The sequence below is a fragment of the Ictidomys tridecemlineatus genome, chromosome 4, assembly GCF_052094955.1.
Source record: "Ictidomys tridecemlineatus isolate mIctTri1 chromosome 4, mIctTri1.hap1, whole genome shotgun sequence".
NCBI classification, from domain to species: Eukaryota; Metazoa; Chordata; class Mammalia; order Rodentia; family Sciuridae; genus Ictidomys; species Ictidomys tridecemlineatus.
The window spans coordinates 66,269,742-66,293,938 of NC_135480.1; the positions used below are offsets into that span (position 1 = coordinate 66,269,742).

Consider the following 24,197-nt stretch of genomic DNA (forward strand, 5'->3'; position numbering starts at 1 on the left):
TACAAAGAAATAGTAAATGCTGAATGAATACTTTAAAAAATACTCTTAATGATATGGATCATGGTATGACCTATACAAAGGGTCAAGAGACTCTGGGTTGAGCTATTATTCTGGATGTATCTCAAGTTACACTTAACCCTCCACAGCTATATATAAAATATCAATGTTATCGAATCAAATACATATTTTGGCTAAGAGAAGTATGAAAGAAAATTTCTGAGAAAACTCTTTGTACAGTAGTCCCTAAAGTACTTCTGCCTAGAATTCAGTTTTTTTCATTGAACTTTATTTCACACTATCCCATGGTAGAATCAGGAGCAAATCCAAGAATAATTACCCAGTTGAAGAAACTAAGTAAAAGTCACTAATAAATGTTCCTGAAACAAACAAACAAAAAACAGGATTCTGTCATAATTCACATACTAAATCTCTCTCTTATACCTGAAATAAGGTTTGCTAGAGTTCTGCACATTCTCCAAATTGTAAAGATTTATGTGACACACATCTCTTTATCTGTACCATGTACCTGTTTCATGTGACAAAACATTAGTTTTATTTTTTGGGGGGTATAATATATCATGGGAGATATAGTGTGTGGGGTGACCTCAAAAGAAATAAAAGATAATGTTAATAGCAACCAATATAGGTGACTAAACGTATATGTTATCAGCTTTTACTGGTGAGAGAGAATCAAAAGAACCATGAATAAATTCCTTCATTAGCAATTTCTTCTAAAGGAGCAAAGATGAAGTTTCCTTTTATTTTACATTAAAAAATCTAGTTTTTTCAATATTTCTTACAGTATGTCTACTAGATCCTACAAGGCATTTCTATTAAATGTCTCACTAAAACAACACTGGTGAAGGCAGAAATTTAATTTATCCCTACTTATCACCTTTGGGGGGGCCATAGGTTCTGGTTTGTCCAGGACAAACCCACTTTATGACAAATGCCCCAGAATAATTGTTATCAGTGCTGCCTTTCACTCTAAAATCTTCCATTGCTGATGGGCATGAAAGAATATAATTACTTTAGAAAACGGGCAGCTGCTTATGAAGTTAAGCATAAATTTACCATACAACTCAGCAATGTTTATGTTTAGGTGTTTATCTGGGGGAATATAAAAAAATATGTGCTCACAAAGAATTGTACCTGAATATTCAATTTTAATTATAATTTACCAAACTAGAAACAATCAAATATTATCAAAGGATGAGGAAGAAAAAGGATTCTGGAAAGATTGTGGAATAAAAAGCACCAGGATCTGTTTACCTACTTAGATAATAGCAATGGCAGAATCAGACTGCAGTTACTGTTTAGGAATTCTGGTATCTATTGAAGGTGAAAGGCTAGGATAGTAAACTGGTTAATCCCCATCATTTTTAGCTTTTAGCACAGTAGCAGCTATCCATTCCCCACTCCCAACCCTGAGGCAGGGAGTTGTGCAAGTGTTCCTGCAACAGAGGCTTGTGGGAGCCACAGTAGGCAAAAAGAATTCTGTCCTCCAAATATTGGGAATCTGGGCTTGGATACCGGACTGCTGGTTTGGATCACAGAGATACAAAGAGGCAGGCAGCTACTTTGTTGCACCTTCTTGAAATGCTGCAAGTCTCTCTTCTGATATGACTTTCAGGGGATTTAAAGGACCATTTCCCTTTCTCTTCCTTTCATTTTTTTCTCTTTAAGCATTTTGGGAGTTAGATATTAAAAAACCTGGGCTTTCAAAAACAACTACATTTGTAGGGAAATTTAGAAAGTGTTCATGCCTGTCCATAGGAAGGTCCAGGCCTGGGAAGACTAAGTTCACTGACCCTTGGCACAGAGACAGTCTATAACAATAACAACAACAACAAAAAAGAGCCGAGTTTTGTGGCACACGACTATGCTCCCAGCCACTCAGGAGGCTGAGGCAGGAGGACTTCAAGTCTGAAACCAACCTTAGCAATTAAGTGTGACTGTCTCAAAATAAAAAAAAATTAAAAGGCTGGGGATCTAGCTCAATTGAAGATTGCTTACCTAGCCTGTGTGAGGTCTTGGGTTTAACCCCTAGTACAGGGGAAAAGGAAAGTAAATCACATTACAGATCTACTTTAAAAAGACTTAACTAAGAGAATTTGTGACAACTATTAAGGAGATAGGAAACCTAAAAAGAAAACAAAAGGAAATTCTGGAAATAAAAGAGTATAACAGCTGAAATGAAAAAACTTTCTTATTGGGATTCAATGGCCAGATCTGAGGAGGCAAAAGAATAAGTCAGCAAAATTGAAGATAAGATAATGAAAATGATGGAGTCTGAATAATGGAAAGAAAAAAGCAAAAGAGAACAAAACCTCCATCACTTGTGGGATATCATGATGTGTGAGTGGGACTCAGAGGGGGGACAGAAGGAAATAATGGCTGAAAGTTCCCAAATTTGATTAAAGATTTGACTGTAAACATTCAAGAAGCCTAACATTCCAACTAAGATGATTTTAGAAAAACCCACAGTGAGATACATAATTAAACTTTCAAAGATAAAGAGAGAATGTTGAAAGTAGCAAGAGAGAAACAACTCACTGCATACAAGGATTGGTCATTAAGATTAGCTGCAAGGCTGGGGTTGTGGCTCAGTGGTATTGCGCTTGCCTCATATGCATGGGGCACTGGGTTCGATTCCTCAGCACCACATAAATAAATAAATAAAATAAAAGTACTTTGTCCATCTACAACTAAAAAATAAAATAATTATATATAAAAAAGATTATCTGTAGATTTCTCATCAGAAGATCTGGAAGCTAGAAATGAGTGGGCCAAAGTGTTTGAAGAAAGAAAACTGTCAAACAAGAATTTTGTATCTGGCAGAAACTTCAAAGAATGAGAAGAATTTAAAACATTCCCAGACCAACAAAAGGTAGAAGTTTGTTACCATTAGATCTGCCCTGTAAGAAATGCTGAAGGCAGTCCCTCAGTGGAATGCAAGTAGACAGTAATCTGAAGTAGTCTGAAGGAATAAAGATCTCAATGAGGATGAACATGGGTAGTGACAGTTTATAATTGCATTTTTTGTTTTCTACATGATTTAAGAGACTAGCACATTAAAACGAAATCATTAGTTAAAAGCTAGTATTATTGCAATTGGTTTATAAATTTACATAAATTTTCTACATAATTTAAGAGGCTAATGTGTCTCAAGTAACTACAACTTTATGGTTTGAGGACTCAATGTTTAAGATATGATAACAACCAAAAAAGGTGGGGTCAGAGCTGTTACAGAAGCAAAGTCTCTGTTACTAAAATTAGATTGATAAACATTGTTTAGGATATTAAATGTAATCCCCATGGTAACAACAAAGAAAATATTCATAGAAAATATGCAAAAACAAACAAGAACTTAAATATTTCACTATTAAAAAACTTTAAACACAAAAGAAGACAGTAATGCAGAAAATAAGGGACAAAGATTCTCTAAGGCATGTAGAAAACAATAGTACAATGATAGAAGTGCCTATTTATCAGCAATTACTTTAAATATAAATGGATTAAACTATTTAATCAAGTCAGAAATTAACAGAATGGATTTTTTAATTTTTCCAATTAGTTACAGGCAGAATAGATGTTTAAAAAGTATGACAGATGCCCTTCAACTTACAATGATCAGGTTAGTACATCCCAATAAAATCACGATACGTTGAAAATATCATATGTGGAAAATGCATTTACTATATCTAACCTACTGAACATCATGGTTTGGCCTATCCTACCTTAAATATGCTCAGAAAACTTATATTAGCCTACAATTGAGTACAATCATCTAGCACAAAGTCTATTTTATAACAATGTGATGAATATCTCATAATTTATTGAATGCCTATATCCAGAAAATGCTGGCAACACAAAACACTGTAGAGTACCAGTTGTTTACCCTTTGATCACATGGCTGATTGGGAGCCACAACTCATTGAGCAATGACTCCTAGTCCAAGAGAAGATCAGAATTCAACATTCCAAGTACAGTTTCTACCGAATGTGTGTTATTTTTGCACCATTGTCAAGGTGAAAAAACATAAGCAAACAAGTCAGGGACTATCTGTGTATGCTGTCTATAAGAAACTCACTTTAGCTGCAAAGATACCAACAGACTGAAAGTAAAAGAATGGAAAAATATTCCATACAAATAGTACCCCAAGCATAGCTGGGGGTAGCTATGCTAATTTCAAACAAAATACACTTTAAATCCAAAAAGATTACAAGAGTGTTGGGTCATGTATATATGTATCTTTTGAGGACATTATTATATTAATAAAAGGTCCAATACAACAAGGAGATATAACTATTATAAACATTTACACACCTAATGATAGCCCATCAAAATTATATAAAGTATACTGACAGAACTGAAGGGAGACGAACCATAATAGCTGGAGACTTCAATTACCCCTCTTAATAATGTATAGATGAGCTAGACAGAAGAAACAGGATTTAATACAACTAGCCAACCAGATGTAACAGACACACAAGGAACACTCTTGAAATGCTTGAGATGTTTTTATATGTGTATGTGTTACCTACTCAAACAAATACACATTCATTAGCTTTTGTGTGTGTGTGGTGGTAAATGGCATAACACTGTGTATGTACCTGATGTTACTGAATTGTACACTTATAATGTTTAAAATGGTGAATGTTTACTATGAAAATGCAAAAAATAAAACAGTCAACAGATTATTATTATCCCATTCAGTGGGATAATATTCAGCAAAAAAGGGGAACAACCTGCTGGATAAATATATTTATAAGTAAGTATGAATAAGTATAAATAAGTATAAAAGTATTATACTGAGTGAAAGAATCCAGATACAAAAAGAATAAATACGGTATAATTACATTTATATGAAATTCTAGAAAAGGGAAATCTAATCTAGGCTGAGAGTGAATACAGACAAGGGTTTGTTTAGGGCCAAGGGTGTAGGAGGAAGAATAACTTCGAAGGAGAAGAAAAGAATTTGGGGTGATAGAAATAATTCTGTATCTTGATCATGGCAATGGTTACAAAGGTTTATAAATTTGTAAAAACCTAATTATATATTTAAAATGGGTTCATTTTTATTGTATATAAAGTATACTTCAATAAAGCTGATTAATAATATATAACAAGAACAGCTTATTCATACACTGTTTTTCCTGTTATTTAATCATACAAATCCTAATTTTGTTCCAATTATAATATAAAAGATGATGTGTCAGACCCTAGGAGCCCTAGAGGGGGAACAACAATGATCTCCTTTGAAAAAAAAAATCCAGAATACAGTGACACCTAACATATCTGACCAGCTCTTATAAGGAGCCACTGGAGCTCCTCTGTCTTGCTCTTATAAAAGACTGTGCCCTTGGGGATATAGTTCAGCTGGGAGAGTGCTTGCCTAGCATGCACCCCTGGGTTCGATCCCTAGCATCACCAAAAACATAAGTTAAGAAAATAAAAAGTGCTGGGGATGTAGCTCAATGGTTAAGCACCCCTGGCACCAAAACAAATAAATAAATGAATAAATTTAAAAAAATGATTATGTCCTAATCTGCTTTTAGTTCTTAGTTTAATTCTGACTTAGTCTTCAAACTCTCACAGGTTTCTGTGAGATTTCTGTGTCCTCACCCCTTCCTTCATTCCAGGTTCTGGTTTGGTTAAACCTTCTAATGAGTCCTGAATCCTGGCTGGCTTAACCTTTGCTTTATGTCAACTCCAGTTCTGTTAACTGATGTAAAACAACTTGAGCCTCACCTGTCAGCTATTTCCACCTAGTCACACCACCTTAGCTTCTCTCTTTAGCTGGTTCTTTGTACTCACCCTGGTTTTCCAGGTTCCAGGATTCATCACTACCATCATCACTGTGTCAACCAACATGCCACTGCACCTAAAATCACTGCCCACACTGTGATAAAACACTTTACTTGGTGTCCAATTTTCACAATAGCTCTCTATAATTTATTTTAATCGATTAGAAAGGGTAGGCTCAGACAGTAAGCTTATAAAACTAGGAGATAAAGAAGCCAGAATTCCAATTTAAGTTTCCCTGACTGCATTCACTTCAATTAACAATCATTTTGGGGGGGACAAGATTGGTACTTTTTGACAGGGCTAACACTATCTTAATAGCTATTTAACTGTCACAACAGCACGAGTAACCCTCCCCATCCCCATCAATGGGAACATTCAACATTTTTAATGTCCTTCTTAGCGTCCAACACAGTTATACACCATTTAGCTTGAAGACCCAAATTACTGCTGAGTAAATGAGTAACCATAGTTATTTTTAGCAGAAGAAAACAGGCTAGGAAAAAAAAAAAAGTCAAAATGACAAAAATTCTTTTCTCAATCTGACCTAAATTCTGCAAACAGGCAACAAACAGATTCTTTTTTCTTTCTCCTAAAAAGTAACTAAAACTACCTGAGCAAAACAGAACTTGGACAAGGTTAAGCAGTAATTGAAAGAAGTAACAACATTAGCTTTGCTTTTTATAGCTCCAATCACTGTCCATATTGATCTGATTGCTAAAGATTAATTTCATGTCTCACTATAGTAACCTGCATCTGCTTCTAGACAGCACAATGGGTATTGCATTTCATGCACAATGAGTTCTAAGAGTTTTGTTTCTACCACTACTCAAAGGACTGGCTGGGAAGTAAAAACAAACACACACAAACCTCACATAAAACTTGCTTATTTTAAAATGCACTCACTCCTTTATATATATATATATTTCTGCTTAACCTAACCTCATTGTGCTGAATAACAGAAAAACAGAGCTATTATCCAGGCATTTGAAGCAGAGAAAAGGCAGGTTAGTATTCCCATTCACAAAGGAATTCCATAGTAGAAATGGGTACAGCACTCTGTGTCTGGACTTCCAAAGGCAGTATGCAAGACACTTTAGAGTTAACACAGTATTCAGAGACACTAAATCATCATGCAAATAGTGTGTAAGCTAACCAGTAACAAGAAGAAAATTAATACCATTCAAGATAGTAAAAATTAAGTTAAAATAAGGAATTAAGCATAGATACTTATATTCATTCCTTTCTGAGACAGCCTTAAATAATGATAATAAAAAAAGCATTTAAAAGGAAGAAACAGTATACAAGGGATCTAAATAAATTTTTGAAGGACAGCGAACATAGCAAAGCATGGAAGCTGTTATCTGGAATACAGAGAGAGTATGCTGCAACAGAAGGGAAGTGACCTGTACACAGAACCCTGGTGACACTGGGGTGGGGGAACTGGAGATTCAGTGAAGAGTTTCCACATAAAACAGTCAACTCTCCTTCACTCTTCCCACCAGAATGGCTATAAGCCAGATGTTCCCAGCAACCAGGGACCAGTCTTTCTCTAAAGCAGCGGTTCTCATAATTAGTATCAAACCTAGAGGGATTGTTAAGACAGATTGCTGGGTCCCATTCCCAGTGTTTGTGATGCACTAGTGTTTTCCAGGGCCTGGGGGCATGAGGGAATGGAAAGTGACAACTAATGGGTATAGGATTTCTTTTTTTTTTTTCATAAATGGTCACTTTATTAGCAACTGCAAAAGGACAGAAATTGAACCCTCACGACAGTGGGGAGAAACATCTAGATAAACTCCACATTCAGTGGAGTCGTGAAGATGTTGTAAAGTTAGATGACTATGATATTACACAACTTTGTGAACACAGCAAATACTACTGAACTGTATACTTTCAAAGAGTGAATTTTATGGTATGTGAATTATATCTCAATAAAATTGTTCTTAAAGAAATCATTTACTTGTCTGCATACAAGGCTCTCTCAGAAGCCTACCAAATACACTCTAACACCTATCAAGTTATGTCTCTCCTCTGTCGTCCCTATGATAAACACTCCTAGAATCTTAAATTATTTCCTTAGGTCATGATATTCAGATCCTTCTTTATCCTGGCAGTTTTCCTAAAGTCAGACAGGATACAAAGTCACAAGTTTTTCATATAAAGTTAATGAAAGAGTCTATGTATTCTGAAGTTGATAAGAAAACAGGACAGAAAAGTTACACAGTTTTCTAGCTTTTGATGACTTGGCTAAATATAATTTATTAAAAGATAATGGGCCTCACATGATCAAAGTACCAAAAGACATTTCCAGAGCCAAAACAAATAACTTATACTAGGATAACAGATTTTATTTCATGAAATGCTCTATAATAATGGGGAGAGAATTAACTGAACTTCTTTTGTGTTAAGCATACAAAAGCAACAGAATCTACCTCAAATTTAATAGCCAGTGGTAATAAAATGCAAGTGACATTTAACAATGCACTTAGATAAAATCATTCTACTGATAATGTTGCCTTTCAATTCAATTCAACCTAGACTAGGTGAAGTTCCCTGCCACTTGCTCTTGCCCTTAGGACAACCTTCTTTATAATGACTACCTCACTTCTAATTTCTTATTTAATGTCCATCTTCCTCATATGGTCATGAAGGCTAGGATAACATCTATCTTATTCATCTCTATACCCCATCATCTAGCCTAATGCTTAGCACACAGTTGGTTTTCAATAAATGCTAAATTGAACTGAGATTGATTTTTGAGCCCTGAACCAGGCAATGTGGTACTAATAAAACAGAGACAAAGAAGAACAAGATAGAGTTAGCAGAATTTACAGGCTAATGGGAAGATAATCTTATTATGAAAATTTTGATATTTTTTTTAAAGAGAGAGTGAGAGAGGAGAGAGAGAGAGAGAATTTTTAATATTTATTTTTTAGTAGTCGGCGGACACAACATCTTTGTTGGTATGTGATGCTGAGGATCGAACCCGGGCCACACGCATGCCAGGCGAGCGCGCTACCGCTTGAGCCACATCCCCAGCCCTGATATTTTTGATAGTTGATAGAAATCCTTTTCCAATAGGTAGCTTTTATTCTGTATTAAGTAATAGTTATAAAATCAAATAAGACACAGTTCTTATATTCAAAAGCCCTAAGTCCAAGCTAGAAAAATAAATTAATGATTTCACTGAAATAAAATAGGTAAGCATTTAAACAAGAAAGAGGGCATTTAAACAAGAAAGAGGAGATGGTGGTGATGAAGTATTGGATGTAATCATTTTTAGGTTGAGTTTGCACTGATGAGTGGGAGTAGTTAAGCTAGACAAAAGCATGGGGAAAGGACAGTCAAGGCAGCAGATGAATTTACGCAAAGGAGCACACACACACGTGAAACAGGGTGATGTGCTTAGAATATTACATGCAGTTTAAGACAGCTGGAGCAAAGGGAAGTAGAAGTGATTTAATGAAAGGAAGCAAAAGCTATGGGAATAGAACAATTTGGAATGATTTCCATATAATCTGGTTTGACAAAACTGGAAGGTTAGTAATGCCATTTCCTGAGACAAATAATTCAGAAGGAAAAACAGGTGTATGACTATGATAATGAATTAAAGGAGTTGAATTTGAGAAGCTTGTACAACCATCAATTGAAAAAAAAACAAAAAAGAGTAATTTCAATTTATAGTTTGATAGTTTGGCAAAGAGTCCATGTTAGAGATACGAACTTCACAATACTGTTCTTTGACCAACACCTTATAGTTGTCCAGGTTTTCACCTTCCACACCAACAATTCAAGAAGACCACCAATTCTTTAAGTGCACCTTTGTTCCAGCATCACCCTGCATCCCTCTACCACTTCCTCACCATTACCATAACCTTCAGAACTTATCTACTTCCATTAAATTTACTTAGCAACATTCAACTTGTTTAACCCAAACCTCTGCATTCTCTGTACCTGAACTCAAGAAAGCTAACAATGCCTACTAAAAAGCCTCTGCCCTTGCTAATCAATCTCCCTGAAATGCTCATCCTCTGGTTATATTATACAAAAATATAATATTGGCAAGGTAATGATGAATTAATTTCAGGTTCACTTATACCAAAATCTTCTAATTCATGTATCTATCTAAATTGGGTGCATTTTTAACATAAATGATACATTAAAAGAAGAAATCTCTGTGTCTCAAGGTCCCAATATCAGGAGATCAGCATAAAGAAGCTTCAGGATTATTCATATACAATCAGGAAAGGAAGCAAAAACTATGGGAATAGAACAATTTGGAATAGGGTAATTAAAGATCTCAGTCTCATGGCAATAGCATCTCCATGAAAAGAGGAAAAGGAATGATTAATTCATTCTGAACTATTACAGTTAGTTCAACCTTATAGTAGAAACAGAGAAAAGTATTAAGAATGAGAATTCATGTTTCATGAATCCAATTTAACAGTATTTAATCTGAGTATCTACTATTTAACTATGAATTATGAAGATAGAGAACTAAGAAAAACGTTGTCAAGGGATTTATAATCTATGAGAAAATCATATATGAACAAAACCTCCAAATTGGCTAAACACTAAAAACAAGAGTAAGTTTTTTTTTTAAATTTTTTTTTAAAGACATGAAATAGGTGGGTACATTAAGAGAGCAGGAAAAAAAATAGTTTTTTTTGGAGGGGGTACCACGAATTGAACTCAGGGGCACTGGATCAGTGGGCCACATCCCCAGCTCTATTTTGTATTTCATTTCGAGACAGGGTCTTGCTGAGTTGCTTAGCGTCTTACTTTTGCTGAGGCTGGCTTTGAACTTGCAATCCTCCTGCCTTAGTCTCCCAAGCTGCTGGGATTACAGGCATGTAGCACCACGCCTAGCAAAGAAAAATAATTTCCATTAGAAAAAAAACAGAGGGTGTCAAGAAGGCATATTTCAGTTGAGCCTTTAGGAATGTGCAGATATGGAAAAAGCAGTCTAATGCTGTAGAGCATAAGAAGAGAGAAATGCATGAAAATGTAGGCATGAATCATAACAAAAAGTTACTGATAATCAAATAAGTATAAATGAACAAAGTACCAAGTGGGTGAAGAATGAGAAAGAGACATGAACAGATGGGAAGGCAGCTGGGTACCCTTATGAGAGTAACTCAGATTAACTCAGGTACACATGTTGATATTCTCACCAAAGCCATCTAATACAGCATACTAGATATGAATGTTTCATGGCTTCTGAGCTCAGTATATCTGAATTAATGAACAAACCCAAGGGAATGAGTTGAGGATTGCTCATACCAATCACAAACCTACTAATTAATCAAAATTGAGTGAAATTAGCCCAAATCCCAAGCTAATTTACTCCTTTCCAATAGAAATAGTTTTATTTTTATTTTATTTTTTGGTTCTTTCTTCTGATTAGAAAGTGACAAACGCTAATTTTCCAAATCTGGAAAAGACAAATTCAAGGAAGGAAACAAAAATTTAGCATATAAAGCCACTTTTTACAAGTTAAATATCGGTGTACATTCCTTCTACCTTTTTCCTCTACACATATGCACAATTTTAAAAATTGGAACCATGATGACTTTTTAAAATACATGCTATAAAGCTTTATCAAACACAATTTTTTTTCTTTTTTCTTTTTTTGGTATCAGGGATTGAACCCAGGGGTGTTCAACCCCTGAGCCATATTCCTAGCTCCCTTTATAAATTTTTTTAATTTTGAGACAGGGTCTCATTAAGTTGCTAGGACCTCGATAAGTGGCTGAGACTGGTTTTGAACTCTTCCTGCCTTGGTCTCCAGAGCCATTGGGATTACAGACATGTGCCATCAGTCAGACTTTCTCACCAATGTTAAAGGCTGTACAGTAATCCAACATACAGATTAATCATAATTTAACCCTAAACATTTTGCCAGATTCCATTATACCCAATTCTAAAGTTTTGAGTTTCTTTATTGAGCACTTCAAATTATTTATAAAAAATAAAATTTCATGATTCACATACTCTTAGAGATTGCATTAGTTTCCTGAGGCTGCCATGACAAATTGGGTGGCTTAAAACAACAGAAATTTATATCCTCAGCTGTGTAGGATATAAGTCTGAAATTAGGATGTTGGCAGAGTCATATTCCCTCTGAAGGTTCCAGGAAAGAATTCTTTCCAGCCTCTTCCTAATTTCAGGTGGCATCAATCCAATCTCTGTTTATACATTCATGTGGTCTTCTCCCCTCTGTGTCTCTGTATCCAAATCTTTCTTTTCTTTCTCTTATAAAAACACTAGCCTTCTTTTCTCTGGGCACTGCCCAGGGTACCTCCAATCCCATCTCCGAGGTAGCTACTGCTGACGGTTGGTGGTCTCTTCTCCAATCAGTTGCTGCCTGCACAGCTACTACCATTGCTGCTGCCTCCCTAAGGTCACCTGAAGGACTTCTTTCTGGATGCTGCTGCCCATGCAGCTGCACACACCGCTGCCCCAGACGCATATCGATGCTGCCCCCCAGAGATCGCCTGGGTAACACTTCCCTCACAGCTTCAGTTGCAGCCACCACTGCAGCCATTGCTGCAGACACTGTTTCAGCACCACTGTTGCTGACCCACCACCTGCTGCCACCAACTACCGCCACTACCCTGCTACAACTGCCTAGAGGACTGCTACTTGGGCAGTCTCCAGGTTTGGTTGCACGGGCTGCAACCATCTTGGGGCGCTGACTAGGGCCTGGGGCCAGACTACCAGCAGGTTTACCACCACAACAGCATGTGTCTGGGGACTCCAGCAGGGACCTGCAAGTCCAGTGCAGGGATGCCTATAGTTTGGGAGGTGCCTGGGGTCTTCCTGCAGGAGCGCTGGTGGCCCCTGGCTTGCTGCTGAATCTCAGGGTTGCTCCTTTGCATGAGTGTATCCCTGGTAGTCTCTCTGCAAATAAGAGTAGCATTGAGATCTTGGGACTGCATTGTGTCCGAGCCTGAGGTATTGAAGCCCAGATTGGTGGGATAGTGACTGGATCTCTGAGGGCAGATCTGGGCCTGGTGATCCCATGAGATGTCAGAGACAGGGCTGACAAACTTTTGAATGCTGACAGAGACAGTTCGACTTTCCATCAAGATTTATTATATTTTACTTTCCTATTCACTAAAATCTCTACCGTATTTGTATCTACCATATTGGGTGTTTTTTATGCATCAGTATATGGAGGACAAGGATATATGAATAGTGTTTTGCATTTTTGTTTTTATTTTTATATCTTTATTTTTTTTCTCTTAGTTTGTATTCTTCCTATCACTTATCTGTTTTCTTGGATTCTCTTTCCAACATTTCTCCAACCAACCGCCAATCTCTGTTGGCTCCTCTTCCACTCATCCTGTGAATCTTTGCTTCTGGCTTCTCTCTTCCTCCCTTGCAAAATTGCGTACTATGCTACTTCTGTTCTCTTGTCCACTATTTGAAATTGTAAACTGTTTTAGCAAATTTTCTGTTTATACTATAGACAGTTAATTGAACTCATCATTTTGGCTTAATGTGAGAAAACAGTAGACGCCTTAGTGGGAGCTATTAGGTTTAAGGCTATGTATTGTTATCCTGGGTACTGTTGTTATTGGTCTCACCATTAAAGGCAAGGAACTGGAAACCTTCAGGGACATTATAGATCTACCAGGTAGAATTTGTGCTGCCTTAGATCCATACTGCTAGATGGGAAAACACATGAACAACATGAAAAAACAAGGGAATAAAACGACCCAAACAAACCAAGATGCTCCAATGTCAGAAGCCACTGATAACACAGTAGAAGAAATGTCCAAGAAGGAGTTCAGAATGAATATAAACTGATCTGTGAATTAAAGGATGGTATAAGGAGTGAAATAAAAGAAAAAATACTGGAAGTGAGGGGCTGGGGCTGTAGCTCAGTGGTAGAGAGCTTGCCTAGCAATGTAAGAGGTGCTGGGTTTGATCCTTAGCACAACATAAAAATAAAAAAAATAAAGGCATTCTATCCATCTACAACTACAAAACATAAATAAATAAATAAAAATACAGGAAGTGAAAGATCACTTCAATAAAGAGTTAGAGATTGTGAAAAAAAAAAAAAGCAGAAATCCTCGAAATGAAGGAACCAATAAACCAAATTATAAATTGAATAGAAAGCATCACCAACAGACTAGATCACGTGGAAGACAAAACCTCAGACAATGAAGATAAAATATATAATCTTGAAAGTAGAGTTGTCTATGCAGAGAGGATGAAAAGAAACCATGAACAGAACATCTAGGAATTATGAGATAACATAAAAAGACCAAGAGTTATCAGAATTGATGAAAGAGCAGAGATACAAACCAAAAGAACAATCTTTTCAATGATATAATAGCAGAAAATTTCCCAAACCTAAAAAAATGGAATGGAAAAATCAAATATAAGAGGCTTACAGGACCCTAAATATAGAAAATTACAGCAGACCCACACCAAGATACATTGTAATGAGAATGACTAATAAACAGAATAAAGATAAAATCTTAAAGGCTGTGAGAGAAAAAAATCAAATTATGTTTAGGGGGAAACCAATTTGGATCTCAACAGATTTCTTAATCCATACCCTCAAAGCTAGGAGGCCCAGCATCATTCTAAATAGAGAGCAATTGAAAGCATTCCTTCCAAAAACTGGAACAAGGCAAGGATGTCCTCTTTTACCACTTCTATTCAACCTAATCCTTGAAACTCTAACCAGAGCCATTAGACAGAAGAAAGAAATTAAAGGAATACAAATAGGTTAAGAAGAACTGAAACTATCATTATTTGCTAATGACATGATTCTATATTTAGAAGATCCAAAAAATTCCACTAGAAAATTTCTAGAACTAATGAATGAATTTGGCAAAGTAGCAGGATATAAAATCAACACCTATAAATTAAATGCATTCCTATACATCAGTGATGAATCCACTGAAAGAGAAATTAGGAAACTACCCCATTCACAATAGCCTCAAATAAAATAAAATACCTGGGAATCAATCTAACAAAAGAGGTGAGAGATCTCTACAATGAAAACTACAGAACTCTAAAGAAAGAAATTGAAGAAAACCTCAGAAGATGGAAAGATCTCCTATGCTTCTGGATAGGCAGAATTAATATTGTCAAAATGGCCATACTACCAAAAGCGTAATACAGATTTAATGCAATTCCTATTAAAATCCCAATGACATTCTTCATAGAAATAGAAAAAGCAATCATGAAATTTATTTGGAAAAATAAGAGACCTAGAATAGCCAAAGCAATCCTTAGCAAGAAAAGTGAAGTAGGAGGCATCACAATACCAGACCTTAAACTATACTGTAAAGCTACAGTAACAAAAATGACATGGTTTTAGCACCAAACTAGACTTGTAGACCAATGGTACAGAATACAGGACTCAGAGACAAACCCACATAAATATGGTTATCTCATACTTGACAAAGGTGCCAAAAACATTCACTGGAGAAAAGATAGCCTATTTAACAAATGGTGCTGGCAAAACTGGAAATCCATATGTAGCAAAATGAAATTAAACCTCTCACCCTACTCAAAAATCAACTCAAAGTGGGTCAAAAGACTTAGGCACTAGACCAGAGACTCTGTGCCTAATAGAAGAAAAAGTAGGCCCAATTCTTCACCATGATGGCCAAGGATCTGACTTCCTTAACAAGACCCCTAAAGCATAAGAAGTAAAATCAGGAATCAATAAATGGGATGTATTCAAATTAAAAAAGCTTCTTCTCAGAAAAGGAAATAATCAATAATGTGAGAAGAGAGCTTACAGAATTTGAGAAAATCTTTATCACATGTACCTCTGAAAAAGCATTAATCTCTAGGATATATAAAGAACTCAAAATAAATATATGAAAAAGTGTTCAACATCTCTAGCAATTAGAGAAATGCAAATTAAAACTAATCTAAGATTTCATCTCACACTAATCAAATAATGGCAATCATCAAGAATATAGGCAACAATAAATGTTGGCGAGGATGTGGGGAAAAGGTGCCCTCATACATTGCTGGTGGGACTGCAAATTGGTACAATCACTATGGAAAGAAGTATAGAGATTGCTCCGAAAACTTGGAATGGAACCTCTGTTTAACCTAACTCAGCTATCCCACTCCTCGGTTTACACGCAAAGGACTTAAAATCAGTATATATAGTAATATAGCCATGTCAATCTTTAGAGCAGCTCAATTCACAATAGCTAAACTATGGAACTAATCTAGGTGTCCTTCAATAGATGAATGAATAAATAAAATGTGGTATATATATTCAATGGAATATTACTCAGCTTTAAAGAAGAATGAAATTATGGCATTTGCCAATAAATGGATGGAATTGGAGAATATCATGCTAAGTGAAATAAGCCAATCCCCAAAAGTCAAAGGCCAAATGTTTTCTCTAATGTGTGGATGCTAATTCACAATTAAGGGGGTGGGAAACTAGGGAAGAACAGAATTACCTTAGATTAGGTAGAGGGAAGGGAGGGGAGTGGAGGGGGGAAGGAAATAAACATTTATATATATATATATATATATATATATATATATATATATATATATATATATATATATGCGCGACTGCATGACCAATGTGATTTTGTAACATGTACACTCAGAAAAATGAGAAATTATATCCCATCTATGTATATCAAAGTACATAAATGCATTCTACTGTCATGTATAACTAATTAAAACAAATTTAAAAATTTAAAAAAAGATACTAGCCTTAATTTAGGGCCCACCCTAATCCTATATAATCTCATCTTCATTTACAAAAACTCTATCCCTAATAAGAAGGCATTCACAGGTTAGGACTTATCCTTTTTTATGGGACACAATCCAAGCCACTAAAGAGGTCATCTAGAAAATACAGAAATCTCTAGGATTTTAAAAGTAGAATAAATCTCACTGAATCCTTTCATAGATCTAAGGTACATCTTGAAACATCTTGAAACATCTCACTAGTTCATGATTTTAGGAATGACTTCATCATTACTCATTAATTGCTCCTAGTATGTTAAAATAATTAAAATAAAAGTAAATAATTTACTAATTATAGAAGAATGATGGGTGCTTAAGAAGATGTAATAGTGAGACAAACTATTACCACTTTATTGTCTTCAGTTTCCTTACACAAAATATTATGTCATATTTCAAGAAAGTTTAAGAAAAGCCTGAATATACAATAACTATACTTTTTGTAGCTTTCACAGAACACAATTGGAAATTCAGATATTTTATTTTTCACTAATAATACCAAAGAGAAAAAATGATAAAGAATAACACCTCAGTTATTAGACAAATCAGCAAGTGAATGCAAATACACAACAATCTATTCACTAATAAAGATGTTAAAATTAATTATTATGTAAGTGAAAACTCATATACGACAAGGCTTTGGATAATGGTTACCTAAATGAATTTTCTCAAGAACTGTTAAATGAACACCACTTTTCAAAGGACAAAAAAGTATTTTTCACCCAATTAGCTATTTGGCATCATGCAATAATTTGCAACAAGAACTTGGACCATACCATTTTAATAATGTGAATGCAAGTACCAGAAGTAATAAGGAAATAGAACTATTAAATATGTTTTGAAATATAAAGTCAAAATATTAAGCACAGGCTAGGTGCAGTGGTGCACACCTGAAATCCCAGCAATTTGGGTAGCTGAGGAAGGAGGACTGTAAATTGAGACTAGTAATTTAGTAACTTAGCCAGGCCCTAAGAAACTTAAAGAGAACCTGTCTCAAAATAAAAAATAAAATGACTGGGGATGTAGCTCAGGGTAAATCCATGGTTAAAAGGAAAAAAAAAAGAAAGAAAGAAAGAAAGAAAGCTAGTATATTTTCCAGGTTCAAGAAAAGAAGTGATGAATAGTAAGTTGTATTGGCTGGGCTCACAGAGTCACTGGGGTGCTTTTAAAACCCAGAAATGTGAGGATGAAAATTTGAGCTTGTCAACATCAAGAAGTAAAATCACAACCCACAGAATGGGGAAAAATATTTCCAAATAACTTATCTGATAAGGGACTTGTATTCAGAATATGTAAAAAATTTTCATAACTCAATAACAAAAGACAACCATATTTTTAAAATGAGCCAAGAATTTATACAGACATTTCTCCAAAGAAGAAACAAATGGCCAATAAGCACATGAAAAGATGCTCGACATCATTAGGGAAATGCAAGTCCAATCCACAGTGAAATATTATTTCATACCTCCTAGAACAGATATAATAAAAAAAAGATATATGTGGGGAATGGTGGCACATGCTTGTAATCTCAGCTACTTGGAAAGCTGAGGCAGGAGGATCTCAAGTTTGAGGCTAGCCTGGGCAACTTAGAAAGCTCTGTCTAAAAATAAAAAGTGTGGGGATTTAGCTCAGTGGTAGGATGCCCTGGGTTAAATCCTTTGTAACGGGGTAGAAATAAAAGACAGACAATAATTATGTATTGGCAAGGATGTAGAGAAACTGGAAGTTTTATATATTGTAGGTGGGACTGTAAAATGGAGCAGCTACTGGGAAAATAGTCTAGAAGTTGCTCATAGTTACAAATCAAGTTAACATATAACCCAGAAATTCCCCTCCTAGCTATGTATCCAAGAAGAGTAAAAACATGTCCTCACAAAATATTCTACTTCAATGTTCACAGTAGTATTACTCATCATAGCTCAAAAGGAGAAAGAATCCAAATGCTCATTATCTGATAAGTGGAATAAACAAAATATGATACACTCATGTAATGGAATGTTATTTGTCAATAAAAAGGAATTAAGTACTGACTCATGCTACAACATAGATAAATTTTGAAAAAATTACCTACAAATTACGAGATTGTGAGACTCCATCTATATCAAATATCCAGAATAGGCAAATTTGTAAAGAAAATTGATTAGTGACTCCTACTAAGCATAGGATAGGGAGTGGTTGCTAATGGGAATAAGTTTCTTTTGAGGGTGGTAAAAATATTCTAAAATTATTATAGTGATTTTTTTAAAACTGCAAAAATGAGAAAACCCACTGAATTATACAATTTAGATTTGTGAATTCTATATTATGTAAATTATTTCTCCATAAAGCAGTATAAAAATTACTACTAGATTTACTATCTTTAAGTTCTTACAAAATTCCTAATAAAGTTGATTTTTACTATCCCTTTAGTTTTACTTCTTTATTTATTCATGTGATGACTTTAAAATATTTGTTAAATAAGATCATAAGCTTCATATGGTAAATGTCAATGACTATTTTTCTTGGTTTACTGTGGGTTAACCAATTTTTTTGAAAGAACATTTAGATTATTAGAAATTTTTTACTATTATAAATAAAACTGCTTTCAACATTTTTATTTATAAATCTCTGTACAGTTATCAGATCATCATGTTAAGAAAAAAAAATCCCAGAAATGAAATCTTGCGAAAAAAAGTTTTCCTCCAGAAAAAATGTACCAATTTATACTTTGAACAATGATGTTCAAGAATATTAGTTTTAACTTGAAATATTCCTGTTTATGGCTTAATACAAAACAAAAACCAAATCATCACTGCTGAAAAGAAAAAGAGGAAAAAAAGAAACAATAAATAATTCTTTCAAATAAAAAAAAATAAAAAATTAAAAAAAATAATAATAATTCTTTCAAATACATGAGGCTGATACTCTCATTCTGTTTTTAACTGATAAAAAATAGAATATTTTATTACATTTCTTAACAGGTTTTGCAATTTAGAGCATTACTGACTCTCAGAATGAGCTTTCCACTTATAAGAATTCAAAGAAAACATAAGTTTTCCAATTAAAAAAAAAAAGCTGGGTGTGGTGGCATACACCTGTAATCTGAATGACTTGAGGCTGAGGTAAGAAGATCACAAATTTGAGGTGAGCCTCAGCAACTCAATGAGGCCCTAAGCAACTTACATAGACCCTGTCTCAAAATAAAAAATAAAAGGGCTGGAAATGTGGCTTAGTGGTTAGGAGCTCCTGGATTCAATCCCTGAAACAAACAAACAAACAAACAAAACTGTGTGTGTGTGTGCGTAGCTAAATCTACTGAGAGGTAATCAAAAGCAGTAACTGCCCTTGACCAACCCCAGTAGTAAAAAGTATATCCAGTGATCAAATCTTGGTTTCCAATAAAAGAAACCACGATCCTTAGAGAAATGGCTGATTTTAGGGCCAGGGTAGGTAAAATAAACCTGGAAAAACTGCCCAAACTTGGAAATAACAAAGATGTCCTTTAATTGGTAAATGGATAAACTGTGTTACCTATGGATAACAGAATATTATTTGGTGCTAAAAAAAATGTACTATCAAGCAATTAAAAGACAGGGAAGAACTTTAAATTAATATTACTTCCCTAAGAAAACGATGCTAACCTGAAAAGGCTAGATACTAAATTTCCAACTACATAACAGAACAGAAAAGGCAAAGCTACTGAGACACTAAAAAGATCAATGGTCCTAGGGATTAGGAGGGAGGGATGACTAGGTAGAGGAGAGAGAATTTTTAGGGTAGTGAAACTATTATGTACAATACTATAGAGGCAGATACATGCCCTCATTACAGATTTGTCAAAATGCACAGAATTTACACTCCAAGAGTAAACTCTAATGTGAACTTACAGACTTAGGGTGATAATGATGTGTCAGTGTAGATATGACAACTCTTGAAAGAAAAGAGAGAAGCGAGTTGAGGATGGAGCAAAGCGAAAGAAAGGAAAGAAAACAATGCTTAAAGGTAAGCAAACCTAAGAAACAATAACAAAACAACAACAAACTGGGGCATCCTGTGATATCAGAGAATAAGGAAGTATTGACAGGATAGACGAATGCCAAAGGGACACAAGAGTCAATCTGCATGAGTTTTCAATAATTAAAAGTGAAAATGGCTTAAGCAACAAAGTAAATAACACAGTACTGAATGATAACCCAACTATAAAATAAATATACATGAGTCCATTCTGATGTAAATGAATTTAATAAACAAAAGTGAGGAGATAACCAGTCTTCCATACAGAATTTCAAATATTCCCCCTCTACAAATTGGTAGTTAATTCCATCTCCCACCCTCCAAATTCCCATCCCCCGTGAGAGGAGACAAGACCTAGAGACTTATTTCCACAGAATAAAGTATTTTCAGGGGAGAAACAAAACAAACACTACTGCAAGTAAGTAAGGTATCACCATATATATATCACATATTCCTTGAGATGATGAGAAGAACACTTTGTCTTTGTGGCATTCTTTCCAAAAACCAAAATAACTTCAGTCTAATCATGAGAAAAATAAAGAAACCCAAATTAGGGTACATTCAACAGGTCATAAAGAAGAAGATTGAGAAACTGTCACAGATTGGAAGAGACTTGGGCAACAAGAGAGCTAAGCTTTATGTGGTTCCCTGAACTGAATCCTGGAAAAAGAAAGACGATATTAATAGAAAGACTGGTGAAATCTAAATAAAGTCTGGCATTTAGTTACTAGTTACTAGTAATGTACTAATAATGGGTTCTCAGTTTTGACAGATGCATCATGTTAATGGGGGAAAGTGGGTAGGGGGTACTATATAAAATGTGTACTACCTCTGCAACTTCTGAATGTTATCTAAAATTATTCTGAAACAGAATGCTTATTTTAAAAACTTTTTAAAAATTAACTTCAAAATGGAGCCTTAAATCCACCAAACTAACATAGATGACCTTTTGGAAAATGCTAACCTTCTAAATTTAACTACCATTTATACCATTTTAAAAGTCTTTTAAAATAAAATTAAACAAAAAATAAAGCTGAGGGGAAAAGGACCAACAATCTCTTACTACATATTAAATCATGCATTATTCAGAAACATGATATACTTTATATTAATAGTCCCAGAACTATGTTTATTAAACTAGGAACATATGACTGACATTATCAGAAAAACCTCATAACACATTATAAAAATAAGACCTAATAATTCACCAGTTTAATACTCTGTTAAGTTTCACTGTACCCTCTTTTGTAGTTCAGGTCACTTTGCTGGGAAAGAGGCATGTTTAATATATTCATAGTATCACACTACAGAAATAAGTATTTGGTAAATTTACATCTTCCCCTGTTATGATACTTTTGGTTATCAACAGGGTACCTTATAAAGAAATGAATACTGAAAGGTGGTTTAAAAAAGTTATCCAAACACTGGACATAAAGCAAAAAGGTGGACAACTTTTAAAAAGTGATTTCTGGGACTGGAGTTGTGGCTCAGCGGTATAGTGCTCTCCTGGCATATGCGAGGCGCTGAGTTCGATCCCCAGTACCACATAAAAATAAATAAACAAAATAAAGGTATAAAAAGTGACGTCTTTCAAATTAAAGAGCTTTTGCACAGAAAAGGAAGCAAATAGGAATGTGAAGAGAGAACCTACAGAAAGGGAGAAAACCTTTGCTAATTACTGTTCTTACAGAGGATTAATATCTAGAATATATAAGGAACTCAAAAAACTTTACACCAAAAAATTAAATAACACAATTAATAAATGAGTAAGTGAATTAAACAGACACCTCTGCAAAGATACAAATGACCACAAATATATGAAAAAATGTTCAATATCATTAGTAATTAGGGAAATGCAAATCAAAACTACATTGAGCTGGACAAAGTGGCACACGCTTATAATTCCAGCAGCTCTAGAGACTAAGTCAGGAGGATCTAGAGTTCAAAGTCAGCCTCAGCAATAGCAAAGTGCTAAGCAACTCAGTGAGACCCTGTCTCTAAATAAAATACAAAATAGAGCTGGAGATATAGTTCAGTGGTCTAGTGGCCCTGAGCTCAATCCCCAGTGCTAAAAAAAAAAACTTACACTGAGATTTTATCTCACACCAATCAGAATGGCAGTAATCAAGAATACAAATAATGATGAATGCTGGAGAGGATGTGGAAAAAAAGAACATTCTTACACTGTTGGTTAGATTGTAAATTAATACAAGTGCTATGAAAATCAGTATGGAGGTTCCTCAAAAGATTAGGCATGGAACCACCATATGAACCAGCTATATCACTCTTTGATATTTAATCTGAAGAATTAAAGTCAGTGATACAGTGATACATGCATACCCATGTTTATAGCAGCACAATTTAGAACAGCCAAACTAAGCAACCAGCCTAGATGTCTATCAACTAATAAATGAATAAAGAAAATGTGGTGAATATATATACACAATGGAATTTTATTCAGTCCTAAAGAAAAATGAAATTGTTATTTGTAAGAAAATGGATGGAATTAAAAACCATTATGTTAAGCAAAATAAATTAAACTCAGAAGGTTAAAGGTTGTATGTTTTTTCTCATCTGCAGAAGCTAGAGAGAAAAAGGTGAAGAAAGGTAGGGGTGGATCTCATGAAAATCCAAGGGATCAGAAGAGGAAAGGGAGCTGGGGAAGGAGGTATGGAGGGAGAGGGTAAGTACTGGGGGTGATACTGGTCAAATTATATTGTTATACTGTGTATTGTGTGCACAAAGGAATATGTAACAACAAATCCCATTGTTAATTGATACAACTAATGCACCAATTAAAAAATGTGGAGGGAAAACAACGATGTCCTTTCAATATGATGTGGGGATTCACACCCATTCAAAGGTTATTTAATTACTTAGGGGAATGTACACGCTCTATTCTTCTATTTACTACTAATTAAATATCCTAGATTAAGTGAAGTTACTTGTTAACTTAAAGTTTTATCCTTTAGAGTTGAAAGCCATTTCTTTCAGGGAGAAGAGATGATCCCTATGGCTAGGATCTACTGGTCTGTAGGACATCAACCAGTTTGTAACTAATGTAGAAATCTTATTCCACCAGATGTTAAATTGCCTATGAATATGGAGCTCCTTAGGTGCTATTTGAAACAGCCTACTTCATTGTTCCCTAAGCAATTAACTAATTAAATAAAGTCTTTGATACATGTTCACTTATATTTGTATCAGTGATGGTTTTAATTTTTAAAAATTATACTTTGACAGGCATAAGAAGCTTTCTAAGATATGACTGACATCACCTTACCGACGACTATCAGCTAGACCTGCAAATCCTAGTCTTGCAGAGCTATTATGATAACAATTTTTCTGGATAGTAATCTGGTAAAACTACATGGAATTATCAAATAACTTGTCTCAAAGATAAAGTAAAAAACAATTTAAGTATGTTATTTTCAAGATCATCTTTGTTCTACCCTTGACTTTCCATCCTGCCCTAAAGTATGTATAGATATAAACATGCAGTCTATTTTATTACATTTCCCTTAAGTTTTCCCACTTGTGCATTTTTAAACAATGGGGAACACAAAGATTCTTTTCTTTTCACTCAAGCTATTTTCTGAAAAGACTGTTAAGGCCCAATCCCTATGTCAGAAAACAAA

General features: G+C 34.8%; 1 protein-coding gene across 9 annotated transcripts in view; it reads right to left on the minus strand.

Annotated features, from left to right (window-relative positions):
- The window catches only part of Nars2 (asparaginyl-tRNA synthetase 2, mitochondrial), a 140,991-nt gene that overhangs the window by 56,294 nt on the left and 60,500 nt on the right, over nt 1-24,197 (minus strand). For 2 of the 9 annotated variants that reach the window (XM_078046750.1, XM_078046752.1), the window contains one exon: nt 10,594-10,676. The exons of the other annotated variants lie outside the window; for them this stretch is intronic. In XM_078046750.1, coding sequence (XP_077902876.1) covers nt 10,594-10,676 — 83 coding nt within the window. The remainder of the gene's footprint in view (nt 1-10,593; nt 10,677-24,197) is intronic. 9 annotated transcript variants of the gene reach the window in all.